This window comes from Anomalospiza imberbis, chromosome 19 (genome assembly GCF_031753505.1).
Source record: "Anomalospiza imberbis isolate Cuckoo-Finch-1a 21T00152 chromosome 19, ASM3175350v1, whole genome shotgun sequence".
NCBI classification, from domain to species: domain Eukaryota; kingdom Metazoa; phylum Chordata; class Aves; order Passeriformes; family Viduidae; genus Anomalospiza; species Anomalospiza imberbis.
Window position 1 is genome coordinate 4,080,785 of NC_089699.1, and position 19,880 is coordinate 4,100,664.

A 19,880-nucleotide genomic window follows, 5' to 3' on the forward strand; every position below is an offset into this window, starting at 1 on the left:
GAGCCAGGGACCAGGGAATTGGCACCAGATGTGTTTGTGTTTCCTTTAAATGTGGGAGGCACCCCTTGCATCCCAGCGGAGCTGCAGTGCTGTACCTGCACCCTGCCTCTCACCAGGGGAGAGCCAGCACTGACTCCGAGCTGGTGACAGCAGCCCACAGGGGCTGGGCACAGTGCAGCACGCAGCCAAAAGCCAACATTTTTTGTTAAGAACCCCCTTTGCAACAGCTTTGAGGGACGCCTGGTTCCCCAGTTCCCGCTGTACTGGTTTGGGGGCTCTTACTGGGAACCCTCCTCGCTGGCAGACACGGCTGGGAGGGGAACCTGCGGCGTGTGCAGGCTCTTTGGGGTTTGGAATAATCGTCCTCCTTTTGTCTCCTCTCTGTCCCGTGCGCCCCCGGCTGCCCTGCAGAGATCCCGGCTGCTCCGCCCACCACGGCCGCCAGCAGCGCGGAGGAGCCCGCAGGTACGTTCTCTTCTTTTGGAGCATCTCGGTGCTAAATGTCTCTTCAGCAGTCACTTCCCTCGAGATAAATTGCACCAAATGCACGAATCCTGTTGCTTGTACCGGGACGAGTGGTTTCCTTTGATGCCCAAATGTGCTGCGAACACGTGTGCGGCATCCTGAGAGGCTGCTGTGTGCCGGGAGGGTGCAGGAGCTTTTCCAGCTGAACCTGTGAGCACAGGGAGATTACCCAGTGTGGGATCCAAGTGGAACCACAGCTGTCCCCCCGTGTCACCGAGGGACCCCTCTGTTCCCAGTGCCCCCGTATCGGATGGCGCTGACCGGGGGGTGACAGCAGGAGCCAGAGGCTCCGGGAAAGGCTGACTTGTCCCGTGCTGCTGCCTGGAGGCTCCCGGGGTATTTGAGCCCCAGCTGTAAAGGACATGAAGTGTAAAAGCTGTTTGCTTTTGTCTCAGCGGCAGCAGGTGTCATAAATTAAGGAGTTTGTGCTAAAAGTGACAGATGTCACCTTGGATTGATCCCCCAGCCGAGTGCTGTGGCAGGGATTGTCACCCAGGCTCAGGAGCAGAGGACATCTTCCATCCCCGGTGTCCCAGGAAGGTTGATCCCAGGGCTGCTGTGGGACTGATTGAAGGGACAGGTTTACCCCGTGCAAACACAGCAGCAGTGCTGCAGCCTGGTGCGGTAGAGGGGCTGCTCAGAGATCTAAAGCCCAGCTGAGTTTGCATAAAGCCAATAGCTGAGAACATCCCGGCAGGGTTAGAGCCCTCCCTTAGCTCAGGAGCCGAGGCTGGAGCAGGTTATCCATGGTCTGCGAGGGATGGGAAATGCCTGCACAGTGCCTTGTGAATCCCTGTGTCCCTGGAGGGCCAGATGTCCCCATTCCCTGCCCCAAGGGGTGACCAGGGCATCCCACCAGGAGCCTCCTGTGACACCTCCCAGTGAAAGCCCAATGAAGGCCGAGCCAAGCTGAGCACTCCATCAGGCCCAGAATACCATCATAATTCTTCTCACAGGGATTTTATTGGAGTTTTTAAGCACTGCTTTGTCCAAGAAGCTTGAACCCTGCATATTTCATCCCTTTTCCTCAACAGGGAGCATCGAGCAGTGCTGTGTCTTGGCATCTCTCAGCTCCCCCCCCACCCTGCTGAAACCTGTGGAGTTTTCCACAAATCCCCAAATCAGTGTCTGCGAGCCAGGGCGCCCATGCTGTGGGAGAAAAGGGTTTGGAAACAAGATGGGAAAGGCAATTAGTGGGAGACTTTGAGTGCAGGCAGCTGTGGGAGAGATGCTGCTCCATTTCCTGTGCTCGTGGCCACGTGGGACAGAAAGTGGCCAAGAGCTGAGGGAGCATCACCCCAACCAACGTGAGCCACTGCAGAGGACCACGGGCCAAAGCCGGCCTTGGAACGAGGGGTGGGACAATGTCAGCTCTGGTGTGGTGGTCCTGCCTGGCTCTGCTTTACTCTCAGGGGTCCCATTCAGTTTGGGAACACAGGCCAAAGCTGGATTGTTTAGATGAAATGCATCCATGCTCTCCCATGCTGGGAGATTGGAGGAAGAGGAGGGGCTGCTCCTCATTTTTGCTGCTAGGCAAGAGGAGCTTTTCTGGTCCTTTTTTGGTCCCTCTCAGACAGGAGAGACCACAGTGAAAGAGCAAACAAAAATAGCACTGGGGGGTGAAGGTTTACAAACCTGCCAGTCAGTCCTTGTCTTATCTGAATCAAACCCAGATTTTCTGGAGAATGATTATCTGAGGTAGATGATTTCAGCCAGGGGCCTTAAATAAAACCAGGTGATTGGATTGATGCAGCTCCCCATGGTTTTCCCCTGGAAATCAACGTCTGCAGTTTCAAAACCAGATCTGGCCCTTCCAAATGTCATTTTGTGCCCTTTTGTTCCTGGCTGGTGGGGAAGAGGCTGGATGTAAATGCAGGAAAGGGAAAAGCCAGCTCTGAGGGGTCCCTGGCCTCCCCAGACCCAGAGCAGCTTTGGCTGCAGGTTGCAGCTTTCCCAGAGGGCACAGCAGACCCGGGGCAGAGCTGGCTGCATGCTGTGGTATCTGAGTTTTAGCCCGAATCCTCCCCCAAGAACCAGGAACGGGGAAAACTGCCCTCCCTGAAGAGCTGGAACTCCTGTTCCACACTGGCAGCGAGAAAAGCCCGAGCCCCTGGCTGTGAGGAAGCGTCAGCCCTGCGGAGAGCCGGGAGCATCCAGGAGCCTGGGAACAAAGCGCTGCCCAGCTCCCTGCGGCGCAGGCGGGAGGGGAAATCGTCATTTCATTCACCCTGGGGTAAAGCTGGGCTCAGCCTGGGAGTCTCCAGCTTTGTACCCATCCAAAGCAGGAATTCATTCAGGCCTGCCCGGGCTTTCTCTGCCTTGTCCCAGCTGTAAGCGAGGTGATGGATTGGCTGCGTGATTGATTGATTGATTGACTGATTGATTGATCAGCAGCTGGAGCTCCCTCTGAACGGTTCCTCCTGGTGATCCCAGTGAATGGCTGGGAGCACAATAGGGGAGCGGGGCTTCCAGTGAGGGAGCTCCTGGTCACTTCAAAACAGCTCAGAACGGCTGAAGGAAAAAAACAAGCCCCCAAAACTGCTGAAATGCAGATAAGCTTCATGCACCCTTCTCTCATCATCCCAGTGCCGGGCTTCCTGCAGCCCCACATCCATTCATTCCTCCATCCCTGCATCCCTCCACCCCCAAATCCATGCATTCCTCCAACCCCACATCCCTGCACCCGATTCCCTCCATCCAAACCCCTCCATTCCTCCACCCCCTTATTCTTTCATCCCCACATCCCCTAATCCCTGCAACCCTTTATCCCCACATCCCACCACAGCCAAGCCTCGAGCTTCAGAGTCAGGACTGACACATCCCTCTCCCCATCCTGGGACATTTCCAGAGGCTGATGCCCCTGGAGACACAAAGCTCTTGTCCCCCAGCAGCAGCTCCCTGTTTCTGCATCTCTCCCCGAACAGAAAACTCTGATTTTCCCCCTAGGCTGGGAGCTGCTGTCAGGCAGGAATTTATGGGGTGCTCGGCTCCCGAGGACAGATGTTTTCCTAGGAATGTATTTCACGGTGTTGGCAGTGGCTCTTGGCAGGGCACCCCTGGATCTGTACCCCATGTCCCCAGCGTGTCCTGGGGCTCAACACCGGATAAATCCTGTGGGAAGGGATAGGAAATGTGCAGCCAGCCCTGGGAGAGGGCTGAGGAGGGGGCAGAGGTGGTGTGGAAGAGCTGTAAATCTCGGTGTTGGTGTGGAGTTTTCCAGTGAGGTGTTTTCCAGCTCCTGTTTGTTTTCCAGCGCAGCCTTTCGGGTGGGTGTCTGGCACAGCTGGCCTGTCCCCGCTGTGCCACCAGCAGCCATCTCGTGCTCCCTTTAACCCGGGAAAATTGGGATGCTGCTGCTGAGGCCACGCCTGTCCTGAGCCACCAAAAATCCCTCAGGCCGTTCATCCCCATCCCCAAACCGGCCGCAGGCAGCCCCGGAGGCAGGGAGGGAACTCCCCCCGAGCTGCAGCGGCGCTGGCGCGGTGGCTGCGGTGGGACCGTGACCGGAGCTGCCAGGGATGGGCCAAAGGCACCCCAGGCGTGCCCGGAGCCAGCTGCCGGGGCCGGGGCGGCCGAGCACGAGGGGCCTGCAGGGACATTGCCGGGATGTGGCGGGGACAGCCTGGTCACATCCTGGAGGTGCTGGGGTCCTGCTGGAGCGCCGGGGCTGGTGGCCCCAGGGCGCGCTGGGCTTGCGGAGGTGGGACGGGGCTGCGGGCTCCCGGCAATCCCTCGCTGCCGCTTTCCAGCCGCTCCAGGCGAGAGGCTTTAATCTAATTACATGCTTTATTTGCGCCAATTTGTTTTTCAATCAATCTTGCTCAGCCAGAAGAAAGGAGGCTACTGTGGGCTCATTTGCACCTTCTTGTTCCAAGGGAGAGGTTAATGGCCGTTATCCGCTGGGATCTGCGCTCCCGGCTCTCCCCCGGCGGCGCTGCCTGCCCGGGAGCTCCGGGATCCTCTCCCGCAGCACAGGCACCGAGCTCCCGGGGTGGCGCGGGGCAGCAGCTTTGGGACGCGCTGGTTGAGAGGAGCCGCTGCAGGCAGGGCTCGGGATGCTCCTGCCGGTGCTCCCAAGGTTGCATCGGGCAGGAAAGGTTTTTGTGTCCCCATTGCCAGGGGTGCCAGTGGGGTCCCACGGGAAGGTTTGGGTCTGCAAAGCACCAAAACAAACAAAGGAATAAGAGTGGAAATTACTCCTGCCGGAGAGTGGCACGGCTCAGTGCCGTGGGGGCTGTGCCCGGCACAGGGCAGGGCTGGCCTCCGTGCCCCACACTCCTGTGCTGGTGCCAAGGGCTCCTCAGCCGGCTTTGGAAAGCACAAGATGCTCCGATGCTCAGCAGGTGCCCCTGCCTTGGCAGGCTGGTCACAGACCCCCCTCAGCTGGTGGGACAGACCCTTGTCAGCTCCTGGGGACTGCTGCTCCCCGCTGGGAGGCGACCAAGGACAGACCACGGTCACTTGGTTAAATACCACCCAGTGCCAGAGGTTTGCTGGGCACCGAGATTTGGCACAGACCCTCTGGGGGCAGATCCAGAGCCCTGGAATCCCTGCCACAGGCTGAGACTGCTTCAGACCTGGAGACCATCCCCTAGATACCACAGCAGGCACGGCTGGAGCAGCCCAGCCCCAGCTCATCCCAGGTCCATGGCCTGGAAGGGATGTGGCTCCCTGCTCCAGCTCCTGGCCGTGCTGCAGGAACGGCCAAGGCCACCCTGCTGGGGACACCAGCTGTCCTGCAGCTGGCCAGGGATGAATGGCACTCATTTGCACATGATAATTGCAAAGGGCATTGTGCAGGACAGCTGGGTCACGGGCAGGTGAGAGAAGAGCCAATCAGTGATAACAGAGCCAGTTTAGTGATAACAGCTCCCTGGCCACTCAGTGGCCAGACAAGGGTGCAGCAAAGCACAGGACGAGCGATGCCACTGCTGAAACGAATAACCTGGGAAGGATTCTCTGCCTTAGCTTTGCTATTTTATTAAAGCTTCTTTACATTAAAGCAGCCAGCTCCGAGACAAAGACTCCCAGTGGAGTCCTGCACAAATTAAATTACAGCAGTGATCCCTCACGGTCTCTGTGAGCCAGAGGCTGCAGTCCCGGCACTTGTCCCACAGGGGTGAGCCCATCCCTGCTCCCTGGGAAAGGAGAGGGCTCCTGCAGAGCACCCCCTCCTCCCCTCAGGACGTGTGGGCAGCACAGGCCCAGAGCCAGCAGCTCGGAGCAAGCGGGGCTGGAGCTCAAACGACTCTAGCAGTCACTCCCCGGGACTGATGGAGGAGATGGTAAAATAATTCTTTGGGATGGAAGCAAGGGGAGCTTCAGTGCAGTGGGAAGTGAAGCAGGAGTTCCTGGTCATCTGGGGAAATCTCCAGAGGTCTGGGAGCCAAAGGCATCCCTGCCATGACTGCTACAGGGCCATCCTCTCCTGTCCCAGGGCTGGATTGCATGTTATCCCGTGTCCCCTGGGAGTGGGACTCCCAGCTGCCTTTGGGATGCTCTGGGGTAGCTCACAGAAAGGTTTTCATGCCCAGGGGAACATTCTGAGCCCACACTCAGCCCCAGAACTGACACACGACGTGTCTGCCCCTGCCCTCCCCAAGGGCAGCCCTCCGTGCACCCCACTTTTGCTCCATGAGCTTTTCCTCCAGGCCCCAGCCACAAGCTGAGGATGTGGGCTTGCTGCCTGTAAAATGGGCTGGAAATTTCTTTCCAGAGTCTGAACAGCCTGGAGGAGCTCTCAGTCCTGTGGGGATGGGGCAGCAGGAAGCTCTGCAGGGCCATGGAGCAGCTGTACACGGTGTCCTGCACATCCCTCAGGACTGCAGCAGTTCTTGGGGGCACCTGGAAGAGTTCTGTGGTTGCTGGAGGGGCTCAGGGAGCCAACCTAGGCTGTGGTTGAGAGCAGGGGGCACAGACACAGCCAAGAGCTGGGATTCCCCAACTCCCGGTGAAGGGAGGGATCACTCAGGTCCAGCTTCAAAAAATACACAAAAGTTCACCTTCCTTCCCCTGGGCACTCGTGGGGGTTCTAGAGCACTGAAATACAAATCCCATCCCTCAGGTGGGGACGCACCCTCCCGCCGCAGGGCTGCTGGAAAGCCGGGATGCAGCAATGTGCAGGCTCAGGGATGCCTGTGGAGAAGTTTAGCTCAGATTTGGCCAGAGCCAGTGGTGACCTGAAAGCTGCCGTGTCCCCCACGGTCACTGCTGCTCACCCCCATCGTGAGGGGCAGCTCATGCACAGAGGAGTTCTGACCCGTAACTCTGGGGAGGGAGAGAAAAGGGCAGGAATCCAAAAGCTGTTCACCACAGCCTCCTCTTGCATTGCAGCAAACCAAACCAGCCCCGCTGGTCTGCCCTGAGCCACTCGGGGTGTCTGGGACCCCAGGCAGACCCCACTCCCGTTTACTCAGTCCTGCTCGCTCTGGTAAAGGAATCACAGATTTAGGATTTGATACTTGGGGCTGCACCTTCGTTTAGTGGCTCGGTCTGGTTGCACATCTCTGCTAGAGACAAGAGGAGATGTGGGCACCCAGACCCCCACCTGCAGAGCCCCCAGAGAGCACAATCCCTGGGAGGGAGGGCAGCAAAATGCCCCTCACCCCGAGTGCTGGGGTCAGGCTGTCAGGGCCGGGGCTCCCCTCCTAAGCCACAACACCTCGGCTTTGGATCCCAGCCCACAAAGGCATTTAGGGCCCTACCTGGGGGAAATCAATAGGAATTTAGCTGCATAAATTCGGATTAGAAATCTGAATCCCCTCGGGGATCTAAGCCTTATATCTGCATTTCCAGTTAGGTACCCAGGCCAAGAAATGTGGCTTTAATCGCTCTATCATGTCAGAATCAAGGGGCCTTTAATTTCCGTTCCCGACATGTGGCTTTCGCAGCGGCTCAAAGCTGATTTTGGAGCTGAGAGTGCAGCAAGAGGTGCCTGGTGCAGGGTCTTCCCTGCAGCAACACTCAGCACCCGCAGCTCTGCTGCCAGCACCTCCTTCCTGCCCAGCCCCGGCAGCATCAGCGCTCCGGGAAGAGCGGGATGCACGAACGAATCACGGGGTGACCACTCAGCACCCTGCAGCTCTCCGCCTCATCACAGCAGCCCCAGACAACCCCCAAACCGAAGGTGTTTAAACAGAAAAGCAGTTCAAGTTTCTGAAAAAAAAGGAGAGAAAAATAAATTAAGCAAAACAAAGAAGGTGTTTAGCTGTGAAAAGTCTCTGCCCAGCCAGAGAATTAGCTCTATCAAGGGGATGGGCTGAGCTGCAAAGCTGCTGAAGGCTGTGCTGACACGTTTTACCGAGCTGCGAGCGACACGAAGCAGCCGCCCGCCACCTGCTCCCTGTGCGAACCGGCGGCTCCAGCGGCCTCTCCCCACCCGGCCCGCTCTGCTTATGGGGAATCTGGAGCTGCTGCTGCCCCCAGCCCGGGGGCATGCAGGGCTGCCCCAAAACCCACCGAGGGCCGGCTGCGCTTTGGGCTGGTGCCTCTGGAGCTGGGATTTGCTCTGGAATATTTGTGCAGCTGAGCACGCCCGGGGAGGAAAGGGCCAGGAGCAGGGGCTGGGAGTCACCGCGGGCTTGTCCTGCACCGGGGACTGGGCTGGACACGGGCTGAGAGGGGCTCAGGGCACTGCCGGGTCTGTGAGGGCAGCTGAGCCCTGCCAGGGCCAGCAGACGTGCTCTGCCCCCTGAGCAGGGGATGCTTGTGCAGCACAGTGGGACAGGGAGCTGGGCATCCTGCTGCCCCTCATCTGTCCTGCAGGACCTGCTGGACACTGACCCCCCCATACCACAAGGGTGTCCTTCAGGCAGCTCTGGGAATTCTCAGCCTGGCTCCTGGCAGGGCTCTGGCCTCCCCTCCCACAGGCAGGATATCCCAGGCTGATCCTCTGCAGCCTCATGGAGAGGGGCGAGAAGGACCTGCAGGACAAGGAGCCTCTGGCACAGCCAGGCAGCACAGGGCTTGGGACTCCTGAGGCTTGTCACATAAACATCTGGGGACAAATTTTGCAAGAGTCTCACATCATTTGTGTCTCCTGTGCACACCCACGAGTCATTGAGCTCCACATCCACCTTCTCCCATCCCTTCCCCAGCAAGGAGCAGCAACTCAGCAAAGCTTCCCCAGAGCCCAGACTGCTGAAGAGTCTCTTGGTGAGGAGAGCAGGGTCTGTTCCTGGCAGCACTGACACCTCCTGCAGCATCCTCTCCGTGCACTGTCCCGAAGGCAGAGGGGCCTCGCAGCACCACCCACCCAGAGCTCAGTGCCTGGCTCAGAGAAATCTCATTTGCCCTCCCAAAGAGGCCCCAGAGATCTCCCAGTCACCCAGGAGGCAGAAGAGCCCTCCACGAGGGAGGCAAAGGAAATGAACCGGAGCAGATCCCCCACCCACGAAAGCAGCACTGGCATCTGGGGATTCCCGGTGATTTACACCAGCTGGCTCTGGCCAGGCCACTCCAATTGAAACCAGCTGGGGCTCTGGCACAGCCCGTGGGGCTGGGGAGCGAGGACAGGGACAAGGCAGGGCAGGGCAGGGTGTGTGCAGGGTTGTCACCCTGGGAGAAGCAGAGGCTGTGGGTGCTGTGGGCATGGGTGCTGCCCTGCAGGGGGTGGGGGCAGCTGTCCCATCTCCCCACAGCCTCCAAACAGCCCCGGGGGATTCCCAGCGGGTCTGTAAGCTCGCTGGAATGGAATTACCTTTCCTTTGTGGAATGTGCTGCAGGGATGGGGAGCTCAGCTGTGGCCAGGGATGTTTCTGTGGGGACAGGCTGCTGAGGTGACTCGGGGTTGCTCCTGTGAGGGTTCTGGACTGGAGTGTGGAGCAATGGTGTCTCTGCTTGCTGTTTCTTGGGCTGGATCCCAGCAGCATTGGGGCTGCAGGAGGATCTGCTGCAGGTGTGCTCTGCCAGCCTGGCTGCTGGAGATCCCTCGAGGGCTGAGCCATGAATGTGCAGGTGGGAGTTGCTGCCCACTCCCGGTGCTCGGGGCCAGCTGCTGGCCAGCATGTCCTGGATCTGGCCAGGGCAGGAGACATGTGCAGCCAGACCTTCCAGGCTTGTCCCCGCCCAGCTGTCCTTGTGTCACCTCTTGCTCTGCCCAGCGCTGAGGTGTGACAGCAGCAGTGAACATCCACAGAGCTCCAGGATTCCTGAGCCAGGGAGAACCATCAGCAGCTTTACCACAACCACACTGATGTCCTGAGGACATCAGCAGCCTGGGCTGGGCACAGTGGTGCCAGCAGCCTGGCAGAGCAGCCGGTGGCCTGTCTGTCCCTGCTCCCCAAAAAGGCTTGGGGGAAGCCTCCCCGGGCTCTTAGGTCACTGCACGGACATTCAGTTCCCTTAGAGCCTTTTCCTTCAATGTTTATGGCCAGGAACATCTGACCAGTGCATTGGATCAGGAATGTTTTTTGTTCCCTGAGCTCGGTGACACCAGGCAGCCACGTCCTGCTGCATGGTGGCATCCTGCCACGTGGGCATGGCTGGGGCTCTGCTAGCGTATCTCCATCCACTCAACTAGAGATTTGATGGAATATCCACTCCTTTCTCAGTGCATTTCAAGTTTTATTTGATGTTCAGAAATGTTAGATGAGAAAAACAAATGGGAGGCACGAGTGGCTGGAAGGCCCCAGCCATCAATCAGGGTTTGGAGGGGCCTTGGCTGGGCTGTAGCTGGGCACAGATCTCAGCTGGGGCTCTTGCAGGAGGAAGATCACAGGGGTTTGGCCCTGGCTGGGTCATCCTGGAAGAGCAGGAAGCCTGGTTTACCTGAGGGTCTCTCCTGAGGAGCAGGAGCAGTAGGGAGCCATGGGGCCGAGGCGGGGACTCTGCATGGCTGCGTTCAGAGGGGCTGGGGCACACAGGGGTCACGGGGGTTGGTGCTGAGGGGGTTCCTCGTGGTCTTGGCACCCAGTGTGAGCTGGCCAGGGGATGCCAGCAGCATTGCTACCTTCCCCACAGCCCCTGGGGCCCTGCGGGGGCACTTTGGCAGGTTCCCCACCTGTGCCCCAGCAGCGGCTGGGGAAGGACGATGCTGGGAGAGATGGAGGCCTCCAAGGGCCGTGACTGTGCCAAGGCCTCCTGCTGCAGGCAGCCGTGCCCTTCCTCCCTCAGTCAGGGCATGCTGTGGGTGCTGAGGAGCTGTGGATGTGCACGGGCAGCACGTCCTGGAGCCCATCCCGGTCCTGGCCGCTGGCACGGGACGGCCCAGCGCAGCCACAGCGGCACGGCCCTGCTGCCCGGGGCCGTTCCCGGGGTGGCCGGAGGGCACTGCCCACCCGCTGCAGGGCCAGCAGCTCCCAGGGCAGGGCTCGGTGTCCCTGCGGGCTCCAGGGCTGTGCCCGTGGCCCGTGGCCAGCGGCGGTTGCAGTGCCAGGGGGCCGTGCCAGCCTCCCGCCGGCCGCCCGGGCCAGGCCAGCGTGTCCCAGCAGTGGGGGCCCATTAGAAATGAAATGTTCCTACTGGGGTATTTTATTTGCACACTTCAGTAGAGTGGACACCAAAAGGCTTTGCTAATGCTTCATGGGCTGCTAATTTCCTCTCTGACCCGCATTGTGGTGGGCTGACCCCAGCCCGAATCTCTCGGCAATGAATGCCAAAGGCTGACACCGGCCCGGGTTAGGGGTGACAATGGGGCCTCTGTGGGCTCCGGGCAGGCTCCAGTTGGGAGCTGGAGAACAGGGGGAATTTGTGTGGCTCTCAAAAGCTCTGGGTGGCACAATAAGGGAGGCCCCCGGGGTCTCCCAGGAAGACAGAGGCGGCCGGGGAAGCCGGGCCGGGGGAGGCGGAGGGAGGACGGGCTCCTTTGTGAGCAGCTTTCTTTAGAAAGGAAGGTTTTTCTCAATGCCCCCGCCGCCGCCCCAGTCGGGGCCCGGCAGATGGATATCACAGGCACGCTGCTTATTCACGGCAGCCCGCGGCTTTGAGCCGGCCCCCCTTCCCCCAGCGCTTTCTTCATTTTGAGGCTAATTTGTTTTGTTAATGTTTTCTTGCCCTCCCCCTCTCTCCGTGCAGATTGTGACTCGTACTGCAAAGCCTCCAAGGGGAAGCTGAAGATCAACATGAAGAAGTACTGTAAGAAAGACTATGGTGAGTGTCCCCTGCCCGCGGGACGAGCGGTGCCGCGGGGATGCGGGGCAGGAGCGACCCCGCCACAGCCCCTGCTGGGCTCTGGGCGGTTTTGGGAATGCTTCTGGCCACGTTTGGAGAGGCAGCCCTCTCAAAACGGGCAGTGATGGGCAGCGATGCCGTGTGGCACTTGGGATGAGCACACCACGGACCCTGATTTGGGGGTTGGCCCAGCATCTGCAGGAGACTCATATTTTCCAAGTGTTTCCCAGGGATTTTAAAATATTTAAAATAGATTTTGCTGTGGGGATGAGCAGCAAGAAGTTCCCTGTCACCGGGATCCAATCCCCCCATAATTCCCAGGAGACTTCAGAGGGTGGTGCAGCCCTGGGACAGCTCACACTCGGATCTCTTGGAAGTTTGGGTGACACACTCGGATCTCTTGGAATTTTGGGTGACACACTCGGATCTCTTGGAAGTTTGGGTGACACACTCAGATCTCTTGGAATTTTGGGTGATGCTCACACCCGGTTTTGTTGGAGGTTTGGGTGACACACTCGGATCTCTTGGAAGTTTGCGTGACACCCACACCCGGTTCTGTTGCAATTTTGGGTGACACTCACAGCCGGTTTTGTTGGAGGTTTGGGTGACACTCACAGCCGGCTTTGTTGGAGGTTTGGGTGACACTCACACTCGGCTCTGTTGCAATTTTGGGTGACGCTCACACCCAGTTCTGTTGGAATTTTGGGTGACACCCACACCCGGTTCTGTTGCAGTTTTTGGTGACACTCACAGCCGGCTTTGTTGGAGGTTTGGGTGACACTCACACTCGGCTCTGTTGCAATTTTGGGTGACGCTCACTCTCGGTTCTCTTTAGGGCTGCTCTGTGGCTCCAGCAGACCCTGGGGAGGTGTGGGTGGCTCAAGAGGTGTCTCAGGCGGGAGATCTCAGTGCACAGGGACGAGGTGCCGCTGGAGCAGTGATGAGGGGAGCTGCAAAGAGCTTTTCCCTTCTCTTTTCTCTCTCAGCATCACTTGTGCAGCTTCACGGGTCAGCCAGAGCCGTGTGCCGGGGCGGGTTCAGGTGCGGGGGACACTGTCCCGGCGCTGGCACTGGGGTGCTCCCACCCGACCCTCCTGGCCGTGGGAGGGTCCCCCACAGCCCCAGGGCCCCGGCCAGCCCCACAGCCGCGGCAATTCGCTTATGTGAGGACAAGCCACGGCGGTGAGGCAGCGGGGTGAGCGATGCCGGGGCAGCCCAGGCTTTCACCAGGGCCAGGGAGGGAAGAAAGGGTTGAAAAGGTGCAGGGAGGGATAATAAAGACTTTGGGACTGACACCCCAGCAGGAAGCCAATTAGGAGGCTCTTTTCCTCACCGTTCTGCTGGCATCGCTGGGCTGAATGTCCTAAAAGGCCCTAATTAGCTTGAACAGAGTTCCTTCTCCCGCGGGCTCAATCGGGAGCTATCATCCGCCCCGCTCCTCAATGGGGCTTTTTAGCTCCCCGCTTCATTCAGCCTTTCAAAGCGGGTATTTTCCCTTATTTATTTTTCGTATCTGTTTGTTTTTGTCGGGTTTGTGGTTTTTTTCCTTTTTATTTTAATTTGGGCTTTTTTGCCCGCGAGATGGGTTTGGGTGCAAACATTTGGAGTGCAACAGGGCGCGGGGAGGGGGGAGGCAGGAGCAGAGGCAGAAAAGCTTTTTCTGGGTTTTTTTGGCTGCGTGGGGGAGCGCAGGGCCGCTCAGCTCCCAGAAAAGCAGGGAGAGAGGAGGGGTTTGCTAGGGTGGGGGCACTTAAATCCCGGTGAAGCAGAAGGGATTCCGGCTGAACCCACCGAGGGTGGAGATTCCCAAAAGGAGAGCAGGTGATGCTGATGCAGGTGAGATGTGAACAGCCTGTACTCCCTCAGGTGCCACATTTTCTGCCCGATTTTGGGGATGCTCCTGCTCTCTGTGGGGTGTGACTGTGGTAAAGGAAACCTGGAGCTTTCCAATCTCCACTTTGGCCCTGATGCTGAGCTGCCTGTGCTGCAGCAGGGCCGATCCTGCACGGATGATGCTGGAATGTTTTCGTACCAGCACTGTGGTCCCAGGCATCGCCCCATGCCGGCCCTGCATCCCCATCCCAGCACTGGGCAGGGAATGGGGCTGAGGAGCAGAATCCTCATCCGAAAGGTGAGATCATCTGCTCACTTTGCCCTTTCTTGGAAAAAAAAAGTAAAAAAATCCTTCCTTCAGCGGAGCCTTCTCTTAGTCACCCCTTTTGTCGAGAGGAGCTTGGCAGGGGCTGCTGGAAAAAAGCAAAACATGTTTTCAAAAGGCAGCTTGAAAAGAGGGAGGGAGGGGGGAGAAAAACCCGAATCCCCAAAAAAACCCAAGGCAGGGGGAAGGCACCAGCCTGGCACTCGGAGCTCCTTCCACTGCTTGGAAGGTGGCGAAATCCCACTCCTGGAGCTGAGCAGTCCCTGCTGGAGCCACATGCTGAGGGAGAGAGCCGGGGCAGTGAGGGGTCCCCCAGCACCAGGGCACACCCAGGGATTAGGGATCATAAATCTCCAATATTAAACCAGTAGGAAATTGGCAACCGGAGCGAGGCAAAGCTGCCGCCAAATAAATTAAAAACTGAAAAAAAGGGGGAAAAAAATCACATTTTAACACTTTGCTCCAGCGAGGAGCCAGCCCTTTACATTCCCAAACCCAGATGGTGTTGGGGTCACCTTTTGCTGCTGGTTGGAATAAAATCCACATGGACTCCACTCCACTTGTGCAGTGAGAGGGGAGCCAAGCCTTTGGAGAACCCTGCCTTGGACTGGGACACCTCTGCCTGCCACCACTGTCCCCAGCACGCCCTTCCACCTGGCCATATTAAAGACTCTCCAACTGCTCTGTTCCCACTGCCACTCCTTGGGATCTTTCCAGGGGCCAGCACAGCGATGGCCCCCAAATCCCAGCTCCAGACAGCTCCATGCACGGGATATGTGTGATGTTCCAGGATTCCACCGCAGCATGCACAGATTTGGCCCTGCAGCCCAGCCCTGAGTCAGCCTTAGCAGGGGAAGCCTTGAACTCAGGAGATTTATCACAAACCCCAAATGTAAATTGAAAAAAGAATGAAATAATTAGGTTTTCCCCAGCCTCCCTGTTTTCATGGCAGCCTCAGGAGTTTGGGGCCCTGACTCACGATCTCTGAATGCTGCAAGGCAGTGCTTTGCTTTCAGCCCTCAGCAGCTGCCCTCAAACGCTGTTTTGAGGCTTTGGGCTGGGTTTTGTTTTTATTAACATCAAACCATCCACCCCTGGGCTTTCATCTCCAGCTTCCAGCCTTTGGGCCTTTCTTGTGGCTGGAGGCTCCCAGCCAGGCCTCGAGGAGCCGGGAGCATCCCTGAGCTCTGGGGATGCAGGAGGGGCCCAGGGACCCTCCCTCCTCTCCCCCAGCCCGGGGACCACTCGGCCACCTTCTCCTGGCAAAGAACCCAAATGTGGTGAGGGCTGGAAGGCACCATCCAGGTGGGGTTTGTTGTTCAGGAGTATCAGCGTCAGGTGGGATGTGGTTCATGGGGCAGCCCCTGCCTCACCAGGACCCGGCTGCCCCCAGCTGCCCCCAGCTGCCCCCCAGCTGCCCAGGCCTGTTTGCTGCCTGTGAGCTCCCTGGGGAGCAGAGCAGGCTGCAGGGAAGTGAAGCTGGAGGAAAGTCTCTGCATCTCTGGGGTGCAGGAGCCCCAGACTCCCCCCAGGGCTCGGCTGCCCAGAGTTTGCAAAGGTTAGGGAGGAGCAGGCACAAGGTACAGGCAGGGTCAGGAGCTGGACTGGATCCCCTCTTCACTGAAACCAGTGCCACCAGTCTGGACCAGAGCCCATCCTCACTGAAACCAGTGCCACCAGTCTGGACCAGAGCCCATCCTCTCTGAAACCAGTGCCACCAGTCTGGACCAGAGCCCATCCTCTCTGAAACCAGTGCCACCAGTCTGGACCAGAGCCCATCCTCTCTGAAACCAGTGCCACCAGTCTGGACCAGAGCCCATCCTCACTGAAACCAGTGCCACCAGTCTGGACCAGAGCCCATCCTCACTGAAACCAGTGTCACCAGTCTGGACCAGAGCCCATCCTCTCTGAAACCAGTGCCACCAGTCTGGACCAGAGCCCATCCTCTCTGAAACCAGTGCCACCAGTCTGGACCAGAGCCCATCCTCTCTGAAACCAGTGCCACCAGCCCCAGCTGGAGCAGTGGAAGCTGTAGCTTCCTTGATTTTGTTCTCCTGCCCCCAGGGGACCACAGCAAGGGCAGCCCCATCCCCGTGAGGATCCATCATCCCCTGTCACCTCCTCCCATCTGCTGCCCCAGGGCTTTTGCCAGGGATGTTTTTCCAGGGATGCAGAGAGGGGACAGTCCTGCAGGGGGTCAGTGGGAACATCAGCAGTGAGAGCAGCTCAGCACAAAGCCAAGCTGTGTCCCAGGAGAGAGCAGGAGAAGGACAGCACCAAGCCCCAACGCCAGCTTTAGACTGGGGGGGCACAGCCGAGCCAGAGCCCCAAATCAGGAAGGGCCTGAAACCTCCTTCATAGGAAGGGAGTCTTTAAATCCAGCTTAGGTGCTTCAAAAATTCATCCTGGCCCATTTCTGCCTCTCTGCGTGTCCGGTGTCCCCTGGGAGATGCTGGTCCCACCTCACCACTGAAACAGCCAGGCAAGCACCACTACAGCTGGGCTCCAAAACCCGGCTCAAGAGGAACTGAGCGTCCTGGATGGGAAGCTGTGGGCAGAAATCCGGCTGTCAGGGCAGGCAGCTGTGGCTGCGCCAGCCAAGCCTTCCTCAAAGCTTTCACTCCTTCCACTTCATTAATAAAAAGGGAAAAAATAAGAGACAGGGGCCTTGACATAAAAAAAAATACAGACTGTGTGTTTTAGAGCAGGGTTTCCTGTAACCACCTCTCTCCAGTTCCTTTTCATTCATTTTCTCCATTTTGTCAGTGTGGACCCAGGCAGGTCAAAGGTTTAAGCTTTTTTGGAAAGATTTGTTTCCAAAAAATAAAAATTGGCTACTCTTCACATTTTGTTACCTTCACACCAGACAGGGAAATACATGGTCAGAGCTTAGGGTTGTTTTTTTTCCTTTTTTTCCTTTTTCCTTTTTTTTTTAATGAAAGCATCTGGCCTCCATGACACGCTCTGAAAAAAATACCCCATATATTTTGCAACGTGTTAAAAAGCTGTGCTGGGCTGCAGAGCTCTGCTTCCTCCCAGAGCCTGGAATCACTTGGTTTTAGAGACAGGGGGATGCTCCTCCACCACCAACCCAGGGGGGAAAACTGGACTGTTACAGGCAAGTGGTGGAGTTTTCCCTGAGGTTTCTGGGGTTTTCTTCTCCCTCTGTTAATTTATACAAACAGGACTGCCTCACTGGGGCTCAGCCAGGCAGCTGGGGCAGGCAGGTGAATGGGCAGGGGTTTATAGCTGCCAGGGCATGGAGGGAACAGTGGGGGGAAAGGGAAGAGCTCAGTGATTTGGCTAAAAAAGCTCTTGGTGGCTGTGCTGCACCAGCCTGTGCAGAGCCTGGCCCCTGCTGCTCTCCCAGCCGGGCCATCCTCACCTGGGATTCCCCTGGGTCCCTGCTGGTGGGGATTTCACACCCGCAGCTGGCAAACAAACCCAGGAGGGCTGGGCAGGCCCTGCCTGGGGAAGGTGATTTCCTGGAAGCTGATTTTTAGCCCTGTTCCAGGAAAGAGCAAGGGCAGAGGTTTCCTCAGTCCATGGCTACAGAGGAGATTACACAGCATCAGCCATGAGCTTGGAAAACATCATCATCATCACCACCACCACCACCACCACCACCACCTTGTGTAGGGATCAGGGCTGTCCTCCCACCTCACTCTGGCTGTGGGAGCTGGAGGTCTCCCAGTGCGCTGCCAGGACACCAGGAGATCTCCTTGGAGCCCAGTGCTGCCATGCAGCCCTTGCAGAGGTGTTTCAGTGACTCTGCCAGAGCTGGAGAGCATCTCCCAAGCCTGTGGTGCTCTGGGGAGCTCTGCTGAGACCCTCAGATGCAGCACTGGCTGCTCCTGTTCCGGGGGGGTGGCCTGGGACAGCATTTTGGGCCATCCACAACCCTTGGCTGCTGCAAAATGCCTCTTCCTCACACAGCCCATCAGGTTAGGCTTGAGGCTCATTTTCTCCTCACCGCCCAAACAGTAACACCTTCTCCTCTCTTGCCTGTGTGTCGTTCCTTTCCAGCTGTCCAGATCCACATCCTGAAAGCAGAAAAGAACGCGGACTGGTGGAAGTTCACGGTGAACATCATCTCCGTCTACAAACAAGGCAGCAACCGGATCCGGCGCGGAGACCAGACCCTGTGGATCCACTCCAAGGACATTGCCTGCAAGTGCCCCAAAATCAAGCCCATGAAGAAGTATTTGCTGCTGGGCAACAACGAGGACTCTCCCGACCAGAGCGGCATCATTGCGGACAAAACCAGCCTGGTGATCCAGTGGCGGGACACGTGGGCCCGGCGGCTCCGGAAGTTCCAGCAGCGGGAGAAGAAGGGCAAGTGTAAGAAAGCCTAAAGGAGGAGGAGAGGGAGAGACTGACTGTGCATGCTGCTTTGTGTAGAGCTGGGGCGGGCAGGGACCGGCTGCCAGGGTGGGCTGGGGGGACAGGGGGGCAGCGACCACGGCTGGGGGGTGCTGGGCTTGCACCTCGTATTCCAGGGAAGACAAAACCCAACAGGACCCAACAGAACCCAAGAGAACCCAACAGGACCGAAGAGAACCCAACAAAACCCAAAAGAACCCAACAAAACCCAAGAGGACCCAAAAGAATCCAACAAAACCCAACAGGACCCAATAAAACCCAAGAAAACCCAACTGCACACACAGACAGAACCCTTGAGTGGGGTGCAGGCATGCAGCACCTGGGGACCCCCAGCTCCCTCCTGCCCCATTGCTGAAGAACTCAGAGACACCAAACTGCCTTCCAGCTGCCAACATCTGCTGCCTCCAAAGCACGGCATGGGCACATCCACCCTGTAAGAAACTAATCAACAGCACCGCTGGAAATTAACCCCCCATCCCCAAAACGCGTATTTGCAACTTAGGCTGACCGAGACAGTTCTTGTAGAGGAAACTAAACCGAGACTTTTGCTGAGGACAGAGCCGAGGATCGGCGGACGGGGTCTTGGAGGGCTTTGGTATCCGACAGCCATGGCCACCACCTGGTGGTGCCTGGGGCGGCCGAGGTCTCCAGCTGTGATGATGCTCTGGGTCCACTTTAGGCACAGCCAAGAGGGGACAATGTTGATGGGTGACTTCCAGCTGTGCATAACTCTGGGAATGGCTCTGTGCTCAGCCCCTGACCCTGAGGGTGCTGCCCCCACCACACTGGAGGAGTGTGAGCCCACAGGGTGCCCTGTCCCCCTCCAGCCACCCATTTACAGGCAAGGAGTCAATAACCAGGATCCCCAAGGAAACACACAGACCTGACAAAAAATGAGCTGGCATCCAGTTCCCATAAAGTGCCCTGGAAGATCCTGCCAGTTTCAGTCCCTGAATCTCCACTGTGGCCACCCCTGAACCTCCTCCATGGGCTCAGTCCCTTCTGCTGCTGTCAGCACACCAGGAACCCTCAGATGGTGGAAAATCCCTGCAGGTGACACCAGGGTCCAGGCTGGTCACTGGCTTCACTCCCAGACACGGGCAGCTCTCCCAAACCCACAGCAGCTCTGCCCTTGCTCCCTCTGGAGCTGCAGCCCCCTGACATCCCTGTGAAAGTCTTGGAGACAAAGTGGGGAGCAGAGGGTGCCAGGGACTGTCCCCAAGGGCAGAGGGGCCAGTGCAGAGCTCTGAGGCTTGGCCAGGGTAGAGCCCACACAGGGAAGGGGTCACAGCCAGGAGCAAGGTGTGACCCACCTGGAGCTCTCCTCCTGCTGTGGCGGCAAACAGCCAATTTAAAATTCCCAATTTCCAGTCATTAATGCACTGAGCACAGTGGAGGCTGCCTCACCTCAGACTGGAGCATCCTCCCCTGGGGCACCCTGTGGGCAGGACTGGCTTGGGAGCTGTGACCCCCGTGCCAGGCTGCTCCCCTGCCACACCAGCCCACGGGGAATGGGCATATCCAATCCCACCTCATCCAGGGAGACCGGGAATAGCTGGGCAGGAAGGCAGGAGGGCGGGACAGTACCTGGAGGAGAAGCAAACATTAGTCGCTATGAAAAGCAAAACCTCCCTGCTATTTTTCCTTTTAGGAAACTTGGAAACATCTCTTTTATGACATTTTCCAGTGGTTTTGCCTTGTTTTA

General features: G+C 58.0%; 1 protein-coding gene across 1 annotated transcript in view; it reads left to right on the forward strand.

Annotated features, from left to right (window-relative positions):
• NTN1 (netrin 1) overlaps positions 1 to 18,712 on the forward strand; it is an 81,566-nt gene extending 62,854 nt beyond the window's left edge. Inside the window, exons 4-6 of the mRNA XM_068209281.1 lie at positions 412 to 465; positions 11,539 to 11,613; positions 17,819 to 18,712. Of these exons, the coding sequence (XP_068065382.1) occupies positions 412 to 465; positions 11,539 to 11,613; positions 17,819 to 18,147 (458 nt within the window). The 3' untranslated portion in view covers positions 18,148 to 18,712. The remainder of the gene's footprint in view (positions 1 to 411; positions 466 to 11,538; positions 11,614 to 17,818) is intronic.
• The last annotated feature ends 1,168 nt before the right edge of the window (positions 18,713 to 19,880 follow it).